Genomic DNA, 13,233 nt, shown 5'->3' with positions numbered 1-13,233 from the left:
ACTGCCCGTGGACAAAAAAGTCGCGCTCAGAGGTGTTTGTCGTCCGCCCAGTACAAACAAAAATTAGAGGGAACACTGGTCTCAGCATTCGGGGGGAGGGCTCGGAAATCGGGAAAAGCTCTGAAATCGGAGGGTGGGGCGGTGGGGGAGGGTGGGGGTAGAGATGGGGAATGGGGGCTCAAGAGAGACGGAGAAAGGGAATGGGGGGACTGGGGAAAGAGAAGGGCACTAGGAGTCGGGTGATTGGGGCTCAAGCAGGGTATAGGGGTGGGGCGGGCACCAGAATTCTCTGCAGAGCCTGAAGCAGCAGCAACAACATGGAGTGGGAACAGCACTGAGAGAGGAGTAGCTAGTAAAGTAGAAGAACCAAGGGGGATGTGAGGAGAAAGATTCGTAAATTGGGGACTATTCGACTGCAAGATCTTTCACCACATATGGCTACTGAAGTAGAGACTAATATTTAATATGAAAGGGATGGGAATAAATAACTGAAAAGAAGGAATATAAAAGGGTCTGGGGTTTACAGGAGAGAATGCCAGCACCGGGAGATCAAGGCCTCCTCCTGTGTTATAATTTCTCAGTCTTCCCAATCCTGCTGCTCACAGGTGGCTTCCTGGTTCTCGCACAACAGCTGCTGGTGTGAAACTACGAGCAAAAATATTCTAGTAAAGGGGACCCAACCTTTATAAGGTAAACACAATAGCATTTATAAGAGTCATGTGATCAGATGTCACGTGATCATGCACTGCATGGTCAGATGTCATGTGGTCAGAACATCATGTGATCAAACCTCCAGGAGCATGGGTGAAGAGTGTGAAAGCAGCTGTGCAAGAGGAAAGCTCCTCTCAGACTGCGAGCGATGTACGAGCCGAGCACTCAAAACCCAACCAAAAACACATGAGCGAGTGGAGAGAATGGGAAAAAATAAAACCGCAATTGGGGGATTAAATCTCACTCCACCAGAACGTCAGGTACTAATGAGCTGCTACTCAACCCCCAGCACTTCAAACATAAGCAGCTACAGAGGGAGGCAGTCTCAGACAGAGATTTGCAGGACATTAATCTCCCCCCACCACCACTTCCAACACATTTTGGCTGGGATTTGATCCTGTCCAACAGCAACCCCCTCGCCCTGTGCAAACCACCAACGTAGCAGATCCCAGGATCAGGACATCCGTCCCTCGTCGGAAAAGTACCTTGGGATATCAATGAACTGGGAAACCCAATGAACAGAAAATAGAACTTAAATCACATCCTGCTGGCAGAGCTCCAGAATTAGGCACAATCCCAGTGAGAATGATAAAAAGAGCGCTGCAGGAGATAACGGTATATTTGGCGCATCTGGTTTACTGTACATACATGACCCTTTTGAAAATAAGGATGCATGCAAATAAAAGACAACTAATGCAAGTCCCTTAGGTGTCCCTAATTTACAGGTTTCACAGTATAAAGATTATTTTCACTGGTCGGTGAATCAGTAACAAGAGAGCATGGGGTTGAAATTGCCAACTGCTGGAAATGGGGCGCACCTACCTGGTTTCTGTTGATTTTGTCGGCGCGGTGGATACAGTGGCCTCTTAAGCGAAATTTAGTTTTTTGGCTTTTTTTCCCCCGGCGGAATGGTAGTCGGTCATAATGGAGGCAGAATAGGGCTGTAAGCGGAAGTTTGCACTCTAGAGGGGTGGAAGTTGGGGGCGGGTGTAGTGGCCGCCGCTGTCAGTCATCAGCATAGCGCTGGTGACGTCATCACGGCGCCACAACTCTCCCCTTTACTTAAAGGGGAGAGCTTAAGTTTGGTCCACTGGGCTACCAGGGAGGGTTTCGGCCTGGCCTGTTGGCAGCCTGGCCGAACCCGGGGACAAAATTTTCGGCCCGACATGGCAGTCGGCCGACAAAAAAAACATGCGACAGCAGCAGTAGGTCCTCCCCTTTAATGGGAGCTGCACCGCCATTTTACAAGGACAACAACTTCACTGAACCAGCAGAAAAAAGCAATTTTTGGCACCACTCGGCGGGAGCAACATTTTTTCAGCGGAATTTCGCCCTCAGAGAGGAACAGTGATGACGCACTTAGGACAGATCGGCAGCAGCATCATAGGCAGTCCCTCGAAATCGAGGAAGACTAGCTTCCACTCTAAAAGTGAGTTCTTAGGTGACTGAACAGTCAAATACGGGAATTACAGTTTTTGTCACAGGCAGGACAGTCGTTGAAGGAAAGGATGGATGGGACTGGTTTGCCGCACGCTCCTTCCGCTGCCTGCGTTTGGTTTCTGCATGCTCTCGGCGATGAGACTCGAGGTGCTCAGCGCCCTCCCGGATGCACTTCCTCCACTTAGGGCAGTCTTTGGCCAGGGACTCCCAGGTGTCGGTGGGGATGTTGCATTTTATCAAGGAGGCTTTGAGGGTGTCCTTGAAACGTTTCCTCTGCCCACTTGGGGCTCTCTTGTCATGTAGGAGTTCCAAGTAGAGCTCTTGCTTTGGGAGTCTGGTGTTAGACATGCGAACAATGTGGCCCGCCCAACGGAGCTGGTCAAGTGTGGTCAGTGCTTCGATGCTGGAAATGTTGGCCTGATCGAGGACGCTAACGTTAGTGCGTCTGTCCTCCCAGGGGATTTGCAGGATCTTGCAGAGACATCGTTGGTGGTATTTCTCCAGTGATTTGAGGTGTCTACTGTATATGGTCCATGTCTCTGAGCCATACAGGCAGCAGAGCGGGTCACCGCCGGGATACCGCAGGGGTGGAATTTTCAAAATGGCGGCCATTGCACACAAAATCGGCAGCCATTGTACTCCGCAGCATGGCTGCCGATTTCTGGCGGTAACAGGCCTTAAGGAGTAATTTCGACCCCCATGAATTTAGGATTTTTACTAGAGGCAAAAAGGAGGTTCGAAGAAATTTTTTTAATTTAAAGGATTGTGAGAATATAATCATGTATGGATATTGAAGCAAAGTTAATCACAACATTTAAGGGAGAATTAGATAAACACTTGAAGAATAAGATTAAAGAGCAAGGGGAAAGAGAAAGGAAACTGGAGTAGAAAGACTGACGTAAAGCTAGCACCAGCACAGGCAAGTTGGGCTTCATCACCTCCTTTGTACTCACATTTCTACTCTATAATTTTATGTTTATATGATTCGGATATTTTACATCGGGATTGTATTACCTTAATGTTGTAATATGACTATGTGTGAAGTTGCCAAACTGATGATGGCCTGCAATTTAGCAAACACGATCACTTTGGTTTAACAGCAACTTGACATTAGTTAATTTTTCAAAGTAGCATTTTTATTAATGAAAAACAGACGACTCTTCACTGTAATTCAAAACAATCATTTACACATAGTGAGAAAGATTAATGTGCCATAATTGAGTCACCTTCTTTGCTTAAAGCTCACCAGCCACAAAAACTGAAATCGTACAAATCGTACCTGACTGTCTTTTTCTGGATTGTTCTCCACCCACATTCTAGGTGCATGGATTTCAGCCAATAAAATCAGTAACTGGAAACCAGCTCCGAGACTACTGTTCTGCTCCACCGAGACGACAGCCGTACAGTCGGTCCGCTAAAAAATAGAGTTATACAATGAGAAAACCTGACTCAACATGTCTTTCAATTAAAGCACTACTCACAGGACGCCTGGTAAAGCAAAGAGCAGAAAAAAAGGATGATTACCTTTATCTTGATGCTGTGCGTTGGAGATGTGATTTCCTTTATCTCGTATGGCATCTCAATGGATAAGTTAACTGACAAACCACTTCATATAAAATAAAAAAATACAGTATTTAATAAATCTTTACCTTAGTACTTTAAGAATGCAGTTAAATTACTGTGGGTTGCAGATTCATATATACTTGATAATAATGAAAATGTTATAGTTTTACCCTTCCTGCTCCAATTTCTAAGCCAGGCTGGTTAGCCAATCATCAGCAGTGCCCCACAGGACTGCAGATATGCCTGGCTCAGGTCATCATCATCATCATAGGCAGTCCCTCGGAATCGAGGAAGACTTGCTTCCACTCTTAGCATGAGTTCTTAGGAGGCTGTACAGTCCAATACGAGAACCACATTCTCTGTCACAGGTGGGACAGATAGTCGTTGAGGCAAAGGGTGGGCAGGGAGCCTGGTTTGCCGCATGCTCCTTCCGTTGCCTGCGCTTGATTTCTGCATGCTTTCGGCAACGATACTCGAGGAGTTCAGTGCCCTCCCGAATGCACTTCCTCCACTTAGGGCAGTCTGTGGACAGGGACTCCCAGATGTCAGTGGGGATGTCGCACTTTATCAGGGAGGCTTTGAGGGTGCCCTTGTAACGTTTCCTCTGCCTACCTTTGGCTCGTTTACCGTGGATGAGTTCCAAGTAGACGCTTAGTTTGGGAGTCTCGTGTCTGGCATGCAAACTATGTGGCCTGCCCAGCGGAGCTGATCAAGTGTGGTCAGTGGTTCAATGCTGGGGATGTTGGCCTGGTCGAGGTCGCTAATGTTTGTGCATCTGTCCTCCCAGGGGATATGCAGGATTTTGTGGAGACATCGCTGGTGGTATTTCTCCAGCGACTTGAGGCGTCTCCTGTACATGGTCCACGTCTCTGAGCCATACAGGAGGGCGGGTATTACTACGGCCCTGTAGACCATGAGCTTGGTGATAGTTTTGTGGGACTGGTTTTCAAACACTCTTTTCCTCAGGCGGCCGAAGGCTGCACTGGCACACTGGAGGCGGTGTTGGATCTCGTCATCAATGCCTGCTCTTATTGATAGGAGGCTCCCGAGGTGATATGAGATTATTGAATCTGCCACTTTTCATCTTTCATCTCCAAGCATGTCATCTTGGAGCCAATTCAACCCCAAAGAGACCTTACTCACCTCACCAAAAGAGGACAGTCATGAGAACTACAACTGGCTGGAATGACTGTATGTTCAGTACAGCCATTGCTCAACAGAATGCTCTCAGTTTTCCTTCAGGTGTCTGATGACTGAGTGATCGTGCACTTCATTCCAAAGGAAACATTTATCTTGTTAGACTTGATATTTCCTTGCCCCACATTTTCTCCTTTTATCTCCTGAAAATGGTGAATTATGCTGTGATAATTTCTATAGGTGCCAGGGCCCTCTAGTATGTAGTCTTAATGACAATCCTTTATTCATGAACTTGGACAATGAGAGCAGACAACCTAATCAACTACCCATGATGGCGGTGGAGGGGGGGGGGAAGTGGGTGTGAAGAGAGTGAGCATCACAGCTGAGACTGATTCTACCCTCATTCAATGTCCACATACTTGCACCCTCCCTTACCCTCAATGACTATGTCCCACTTGTTATGTATGTAAACATTACCAATGTGTAAGACTTACCACCAGGTGGCGGACCTGTGGGAGACCCAAGAGTCACCTGCACACCCTGGGCAAGCAGGTATAATAGGCAGTCTACCATGCTGCTTCCTCACTCTGGAGTTACATTAAACAGACCAAGGTCACAACAGTTTGAGCTTACAGTATACAGTCTTGTGGAGTTATTCTGAACATAACACCAGCTGTGGCAGCAACTGTGGCTCTCGTATTGGACTGTTCAGCCACCTAAGGACTCATTCTAAGAGTGGAAGCAAGTCTTCCTCAATTCCGAGGGACTGCCTATGATGATGACTTGCACTTTCTAGTGATCAGGAGTAACGTCCTGTCTGATTTTTCCCCTTCTCAGTCCAGGGTCACCATGGCCAATTGTAGTACGTCCACCATTGTCTAGCTGATATCAACTAACTCAAAACAGACAAGGATCAAACTTGGGACTTCCTGGTCCATGTGGCTCATACATCATTTATCCAGGAGGGCAGATAATATTTAATGGCCTAGAAAGTGGATTGCCCTGTACCCATTTTACAGGCATAAAATGGGCACCTAAGGGTCCAATGTGGCAGGCAGCATACACATTGTCATTTTGTATCAGTGGTGTGTCATGCACCATGTTGGTTCGGGCTCCTCCGTAGGTGCATGATATTGACATTAATCCTGCAATTTGCATAGGCAAAGGGCATAACCCCCGTTTCATGCTGACTTTGCAAAATTTGATAGTGAATTACTTATTCATGCCTTAAAGGGACCACTGGAGGCTGCCATACAAAAGGCATGTTTTTAAGTTGTCCAAGCCAGCTGAATTCGCTCCCACTCCATGATCAGCGAGTTGCCTCTGAGGCATCCACTGGCACCTACAGCTCCCCAGTAATAAACAATTGAGGCCAACTGGCCAAATTGCTGTGGTCATGCCGCCAGCTTCATTAGGCACGTGCAGTGTACGCGACACCAGGATCACACTCTGATTCGGGTGTAATCCAATTTCTAGGCCAGTATGTTTAATAATTTGTAAACAATTAATATTTACATAATGACTGCAAAGGTTACCAAAATCCTTGATGATAGACTTACCCAGCTGGTTCCTGTTCCTTCACATTGATTTTTTCCAGAGATTCCTGAAAATAATTTCCAAAGCTACATTAGCATCTAGCTCCATTCAGAAGCTTTGTTTTAAAATTATTTTATATTTGCTTCTCTTCCTCTATTTTAGTTCCCCCCACATTATGACTATAAGAAGGCAGGCTGGTATCCTGCTCCCATGTCTTTGCCAATGCTACTACAGATATCTAACATAGAAAATAGGTACAGGAGTAGGCCATTCGGTCCTTCAAGCCTGCATCACCATTCAATATGATCATGGCTGATCATGCAACTTCAGTACCCCATTCCTGCTTTCTCTCCATACCTCTTGATCCCTTTAGCCATAAGGGCCACATCTAACTCCCTTTTGAATATATCTAATGAACTGGCCTCAACAACTTTCTGTGGTAGAGAATTCCACAGGTTCACAACTCTCTGAGTGAATTAGTTTTTCCTCATCTCGGTCCTATATGGCTTACCCCTTATCCTTAGACTGTGACCCCTGGTTCTGGACTTCCCCAACATTGGGAACATTGTTCCTGCATCTAATGTGCCCAATCCCGTCAGAATTTTATATGTTTCTATGGATGTGTCTGTTCTTCCAGGCAGCACATCCAAGACGAGGAACCTACAGTGCAGGGAATCATGTACATGCACCTTTCCATTCCGTGACACAGTAGATCTCCAATGCAACCTTTTATTTGGAAATTTATTTTCCAGCAGATGTTCCCATATATAGGTTTGTGAATTGTTTCATAACCTGAAGCCCTTAATTTATTTTATGAGAAAAGGGATTTTTAAGATAAAAACACATTAAAGAATCAACATATTAAGGACTAAGTTTTCAGTCTGGTTCTTTCTTTACTGTATTTCTATTCTTCTTTGCCACTACCTGACTTCTGTGCTATCTTCTTTCAGAGGTTCAGATGGTCTGCTTCTATCGTCACTGCTGATCTGAATAAACAATCAAAGCTGTAACTTTCTGCTTGGACTAGCTCTCTTCCAAACTGTTTTCTCAATCCAAGCTGGAGTAGTCTGCCAACATGAATTACATCATTCACTGGCGTTCATTATAGCAGGACAGTACACACTAGCGCCATGCTGAACTTGCAAAATGTGGGAGTTTGTGAAAACTAGGAATGTCAAACACAAGCACACTGCAATGTGGCTAGGGGATGGGAACCAATGCAGGGAGACAGAGGGAAACAAAATGGAGACAAAAGCAAAAGACAGAAAGGAGATGAGTAAAAGTGGAGGGCAGAGAAACCCAAGGCAAAAAACAAAGAGGACCACTGTACAGCATAATTCTAAAGGGTCAAAGTGTAATATAAAGGCAAGCATGAAAGCTCGGTGCCTCAATGCAAGGAGTATTCGGAACCCAGGAGAGGGCTCTGAGCTAGTTAGAGTGGGTGAGAGCTCAGATGAACAGGACCCCAAGAAAGAATGCAAAAGGCAGGAGGCAACAGAGCAGAGTAGGACTGGGGTAAGTGTAAACCACAAGGTGATAGGAAGGGACAATATGTATGAATATAAAGGGGCTGCAGGAGGGGTCAAAACTAAAAATCATGGTTTAAAAACTAGTATTAAAACACTCTACCTAAACACACGCAGCATTCGAAATAAAGTAAATGAGTTGATGGCACAAATCATGACAAATGGATATGATTTGGTGGCCATTACAGAAACGTGGTTGCAGGGTGACCAAGACTTGGAATTAAACATACAGGGGTATCTGACAATTCGGAAAGATAGACAAGAAGGGAAAGGAGGTGGGGTAGCTCTGTTAATAAAGCATGATATCAGGGCAGTTGTGAGAGACGATATTGGCTCTAATGAACAAAATGTTGAATCATTGTGGGTGGAGATTAGAGATAGTAAGGGGAAAAAGTCATTGGTGGGCGTAGTTTATAGGCCCCCAAATAATAACTTCACGGTGGGGCGGGCAATAATCAAGGGAATAATGGAGGCATGGGAAAAAGGAACGGCAGTAATCATGGGGGATTTAAACCTACATATCGATTAGTCAAATCAAATCGCACGGGGTAGCCTTGAGGAGGAATTCATAGAATGCATACGGGATTGTTTCTTAGAACAGTATTTTACAGAACCTACAAGGGAGCAAGCTATCTTAGATCTGGTCCTGTGTAATGAGACAGGAATAATAAATGATCTCCTAGTAAAAGATCCTCTCGGAATGAGTGATTACAGTATGGTTGAATTTGTAATACAGATTGAGGGTGAGGAAGTAGTGTCTCAAACGAGCGCACTATGCTTAAACAAAGGGGACTACAGTGGGATGAGGGCAGAGTTGGCTAAAGTAGACTGGAAACACAGACTAAACGGTGGCACAATTGAGGAACAGTGGAGGACTTTTAAGGAGCTCTTTCATAGTGCTCAACAAAAATATATTCCAGTGAAAAAGAAGGGCGGTAAGAGAAGGGATAACCAGCTGTGGATAACCAAGGAAATAAAGGAGAGTATCAAATTAAAAACCAATGCGTATAAGGTGGCCAAGGTTAGTGAGAAACTAGCAGATTGGGACAATTTTAAACGACAGCAAAGAATGCAATAAAGAAAGGAAAGATAGATTACGAAAGTAAACTTGCGCAAAACATAAAAACAAGATAGTAAAAGCTTTTACCGATATATAAAATGGAAAAGAGTTACTAAAGTAAATGTTGGTCCCTTAGAAGATGAGAAGGGGGATTTAATAATGGGAAATGTGGAAATGGCTGAGACCTTAAACAATTATTTTGCTTCGGTCTTCACAGTGGAAGACACAAAAACTATGCCACAAATTGCTGGTCACGGGAATGTGGGAAGGGAGGACCTTGAGATAATCACTATCACGAGGGGGGTAGTGCTGGACAGGCTAATGGGACTCAAGGTAGACAAGTCCCCTGGTCCTGATGAAATGCATCCTAGAGTATTAAAAGAGATGGCGGAAGTTATAGCAGATGCATTCGTTATAATCTACCAAAATTCTCTGGACTCTGGGGCGGTACCAGCGGATTGGAAAGCAGCTAATGTAACGCCTCAGTTTAAAAAAGGGGGCAGACAAAAGGCAGGTAACTATAGGCCGGTTAGTTTAACATCTGTAGTGGGGAAAATGCTTGAAGCTATCATTAAGGAAGAAATAGCGGGACATCTAGATAGGAATAGTGCAATCAAGCAGACGCAACATGGATTCATGAAGGGGAAATCATGTTTAACTAATTTACTGGAATTCTTTGAGGATATAACGAGCATGGTGGATAGAGGTGTACCGATGGATGTGGTGTATTTAGATTTCCAAAAGACATTTGATAAGGTGCCACACAAAAGGTTACTGCAGAAGATAAAGGTACGCGGAGTCAGAGGAAATGTATTAGCATGGATAGAGAATTGGCTAGCTAACAGAAAGCAGAGAGTCGGGATAAATGGGTCCTTTTCGGGTTGGAAATCAGTGGTTAGTGGTGTGCCACAGGGATCGGTGCTGGGACCACAACTGTTTACAATATACATAGATGACCTGGAAGAGGGGACAGTGTGTAGTGTAACAAAATTTGCAGATGACACAAAGATTAGTGGGAAAGCGGGTTGTGTAGAGGACACAGAGAGGCTGCAAAGAGATTTAGATAGGTTAAGCGAATGGTCTAAGGTTTGGCAGATGGAATACAACGTTGGAAAATGTGACGTCATCCACCTTGGAAAAAAAAAACAGTCAAAGGGAATATTATTTGAACGGGGAGAAATTACAACATGCTGCGGTGCAGAGGGACCTGGGGGTCCTTGTGCATGAAACTCTTTTGGAGCATGAATCCCAAAAAGTTAGTTTGCAGGTGCAGCAGGTAATCAGGAAGGCGAATGGAATGTTGGCCTTCATTGCGAGAGGGATGGAGTACAAAAGCAGGGAGGTCCTGCTGCAACTATATAGGGTATTGGTGAGGCCGCACCTGGAGTACTGCGTGCAGTTTTGGTCACCTTTCTTAAGGAAGGATATACTAGCTTTGGAGGGGGTACAGAGACGATTCACTAGGCTGATTCCGGAGATGAGAGGGTTACCTTATGATGATAGATTGAGTAGACTGGGTCTTTACTTGTTGGAGTTCAGAAGGATGAGGGGTGATCTTATAGAAACATTTAAAATAATGAAAGGGATAGACAAGATAGAGGCAGAGAGGTTGTTTCCACTGGTCGGGGAGACTAGAACTAGGGGGCACAGCCCCAAAATACGGGGGAGCCAATTTAAAACCGAGTTGAGAAGGAATTTCTGCTCCCAGAGGCTTGTGAATCTGTGGAATTCTCTGCCCAAGGAAGCAGTTGAGGCTAGCTCATTGAATGTATTCAAATCACAGATAGATAGATTTTTAACCAATAAGGTAATTAAGGGTTACGGGGAGCGGGCGGGTAAGTGGAGCTGAGTCCACGGCCAGATCAGCCATGATCTTGTTGAATGGCGGAGCAGGCTCAAGGGGCTAGATGGCCTACTCCTGTTCCTAATTCTTATGTTCTTATGTAACTGTCTCCAGATAGCTCACTCAAGCTCTAAGCTACTGATCTTAAGAAACAGTTGGAGACATTCTGCATTATACAAAAGAAAGAAGAGCTCACTGCACACATATTGCATGTGGTAGTCACCCTGCAGCGACAGAGGAGCAGTGAAATAAAGAATGTGAAGTGGGGGAAGGACTCGGGTAGAGAGAGTGCAAAAACTTCTTGAGCTTGAAGTTGTTTGCGGTGTTGAATACTATGGTGCGCACAAGAAATGGCAAGTCGGGTGGGGGCGGGGGGTCGTGAAATCACAAGCAGCAACAACAACAATTCGTATTTATATAGTGCCTTTAACGCAGTGAAAAGTCCCAAGGCATTTCACAGGAGTATTATGAGACAAAACATTTGACACCGAGCCACAGAAGGAGAAATTAGAACAGGTCAAAGAAGTAGGTTTTAAGGAGCGTCTTGAAGAAGGAAAGAGAGGCAGAGAGATGGAGAGGTTTAGGCAGGGAATTCCAGAGCATAGGCCTAGGAAACAGAAGGCACAGCCACCAATGGCTGAGCAATTATAATCAGAGATGCTCAAGAGAGCAGAATTAGAGGAGATCAGACATCTCGGGGGGGGGGGTTGTGGAGCTGGAGGAGATTACAAAGATTGGGAGGGACGAGGCCATGGAGGGACTTGAAAACAAGGATGAGAATTTTAAAATTGAGGCGTTGCTTAACCAGAAGCCGTTGTAGGTCAGCGAGCACACGAGTGATGGGTGAGCAGGACTTGATGCGAGTTAGGACATGGGCAGCAGAGTTTTGGATCACTTCTAGTTTTCGTAGGGTAGAATGTGATGAAGAGAAGTCATTGTGTCGCAAGGCCAGAGGTAGTTAGAAGAAATTCAATCATTTGAGAGATATATAAGACTTTTTTGCATCTGCAATTGGGGGTCCTGAATAGTCTGTTGCCTTTCAGGTGCCAGGGTAAGGGACACAATAGATTGGGTGGAGAAGATTCTGGAAAGGGAGAGTAAGCAACCTGAGGTAATGGTTCACACTGGAACCAATGACATCAGGAAGGAGTAGGGTGGAGATCCTATTCAGGGAGTTTATGGAAATATGCACAAGATTGAAAAAGGAGGACCTCTAGAGGACAGTCACTTGGTAGGAGGGAGGAAGAGAATAGACACAATGCATGGTTTGATAATGCAGAAGGGAGGATTTCAGCTTTTAAGGCAATGGGACGAGTTCTGGGAATGGGAGAAGCTCGATATAGGGAATGGGCTTCACTTTAGGGTAGTGGGGAGGATTTAAACTAGTAAGAGGAAAGAAGAAAAGCTTATAATAAGCACAACAGGAGGTTGGGAGAACTGTAACTTGCAGCTGGTAGGAAATAAAAAAGAGTTAAGGAGAAAGATAGTGAAGGAAAAAATAAGAAAAAAAGAGAAAAGATTACTGAGGACTATCAATGAGTCACGGTTGCAATGTTTATATGTGACTGTGAAAAGTATTAGAAATAGAAGTCAGAGTACTAGAGGCACTAATTAGAATGGATGGACATGTTGTTGTAATGTTTACACGAATTTGACTTCAATCAGGATGAGATTGGGCACTTAATATTCCCAACTATAATTTTTTTTTAGATGAAAGGGATGAATGATGGCTAAAATTAATTAAAGACAAAACTGTAGCCATGGAGAGAACATTTTTTGTTGATGGTGATGCTGAACCATCAGTCTTCTGGGTCGAGTCAATAAATAGTCAGGGATCTGTAGACCATCAAATAATGGAAGAGAAAAAGGATAAGATTTTTTGTAGGCAATTTAGAGAATTCTGCAATGATAACAGAGCTGCAACGATGGAGCACTTTAACTATCCTAAAGTACAACAACAATTACAATCAAAATGAGCAAGGGTTCTCAGAATTCATCTATGATTCTTTTCTTAACCAGTATGTTGCACGTCCAACAAGGAAGGATTTCGTTCTAGATCTGATTATGGGAGACAAAGCAGGAGAAGTGGATGCTGTGGGAGTTGAAAGAGGATCCATACTAAACTACAGACCAGCAGTGGAAGATAGTTAAGTATAAAATGGATACATTACAGGTTAAATACATCTGGACTAGGAATTAAGGGAATATATCAAAGGCCTGGTTCCATGGATAAATAAAGAAATGACAACAAAAAAAAGCTTTTAAAAGATGGTGCATGATAAATATGGGGTGGGAGAAGGTGCGATATTACAGAAGAAAACTCTGAGAATTATAAAAGGCACAGAAGGGGAGCAAAAAGATTGATTATAAAGCTAAGAGGAAGTATGAAAGAAGACTAGCAGTCAACATAAAGTGAA

At 44.4% G+C, this 13,233-nt stretch overlaps 1 protein-coding gene across 2 annotated transcripts in view; it reads right to left on the bottom strand.

Moving 5' to 3' along the window:
* Nucleotides 1-13,233, bottom strand: part of parp4 (poly (ADP-ribose) polymerase family, member 4) — a 265,891-nt gene that overhangs the window by 134,214 nt on the left and 118,444 nt on the right. For both annotated transcript variants that reach the window (XM_070892180.1, XM_070892181.1), the window contains exons 19-21: nt 6,411-6,454; nt 3,676-3,757; nt 3,431-3,565 (exon numbers count right to left, since the gene is read on the bottom strand). In XM_070892180.1, the coding sequence (XP_070748281.1) occupies nt 3,431-3,565; nt 3,676-3,757; nt 6,411-6,454 (261 nt within the window). The remainder of the gene's footprint in view (nt 1-3,430; nt 3,566-3,675; nt 3,758-6,410; nt 6,455-13,233) is intronic.

The sequence above is a fragment of the Pristiophorus japonicus genome, chromosome 10 (genome assembly GCF_044704955.1).
Source record: "Pristiophorus japonicus isolate sPriJap1 chromosome 10, sPriJap1.hap1, whole genome shotgun sequence".
Lineage (NCBI taxonomy): Eukaryota > Metazoa > Chordata > Chondrichthyes > Pristiophoridae > Pristiophorus > Pristiophorus japonicus.
The sequence above is the reverse complement of the archived record's forward strand: the minus strand, read 5'-3'. Positions and strand labels throughout refer to the sequence as shown.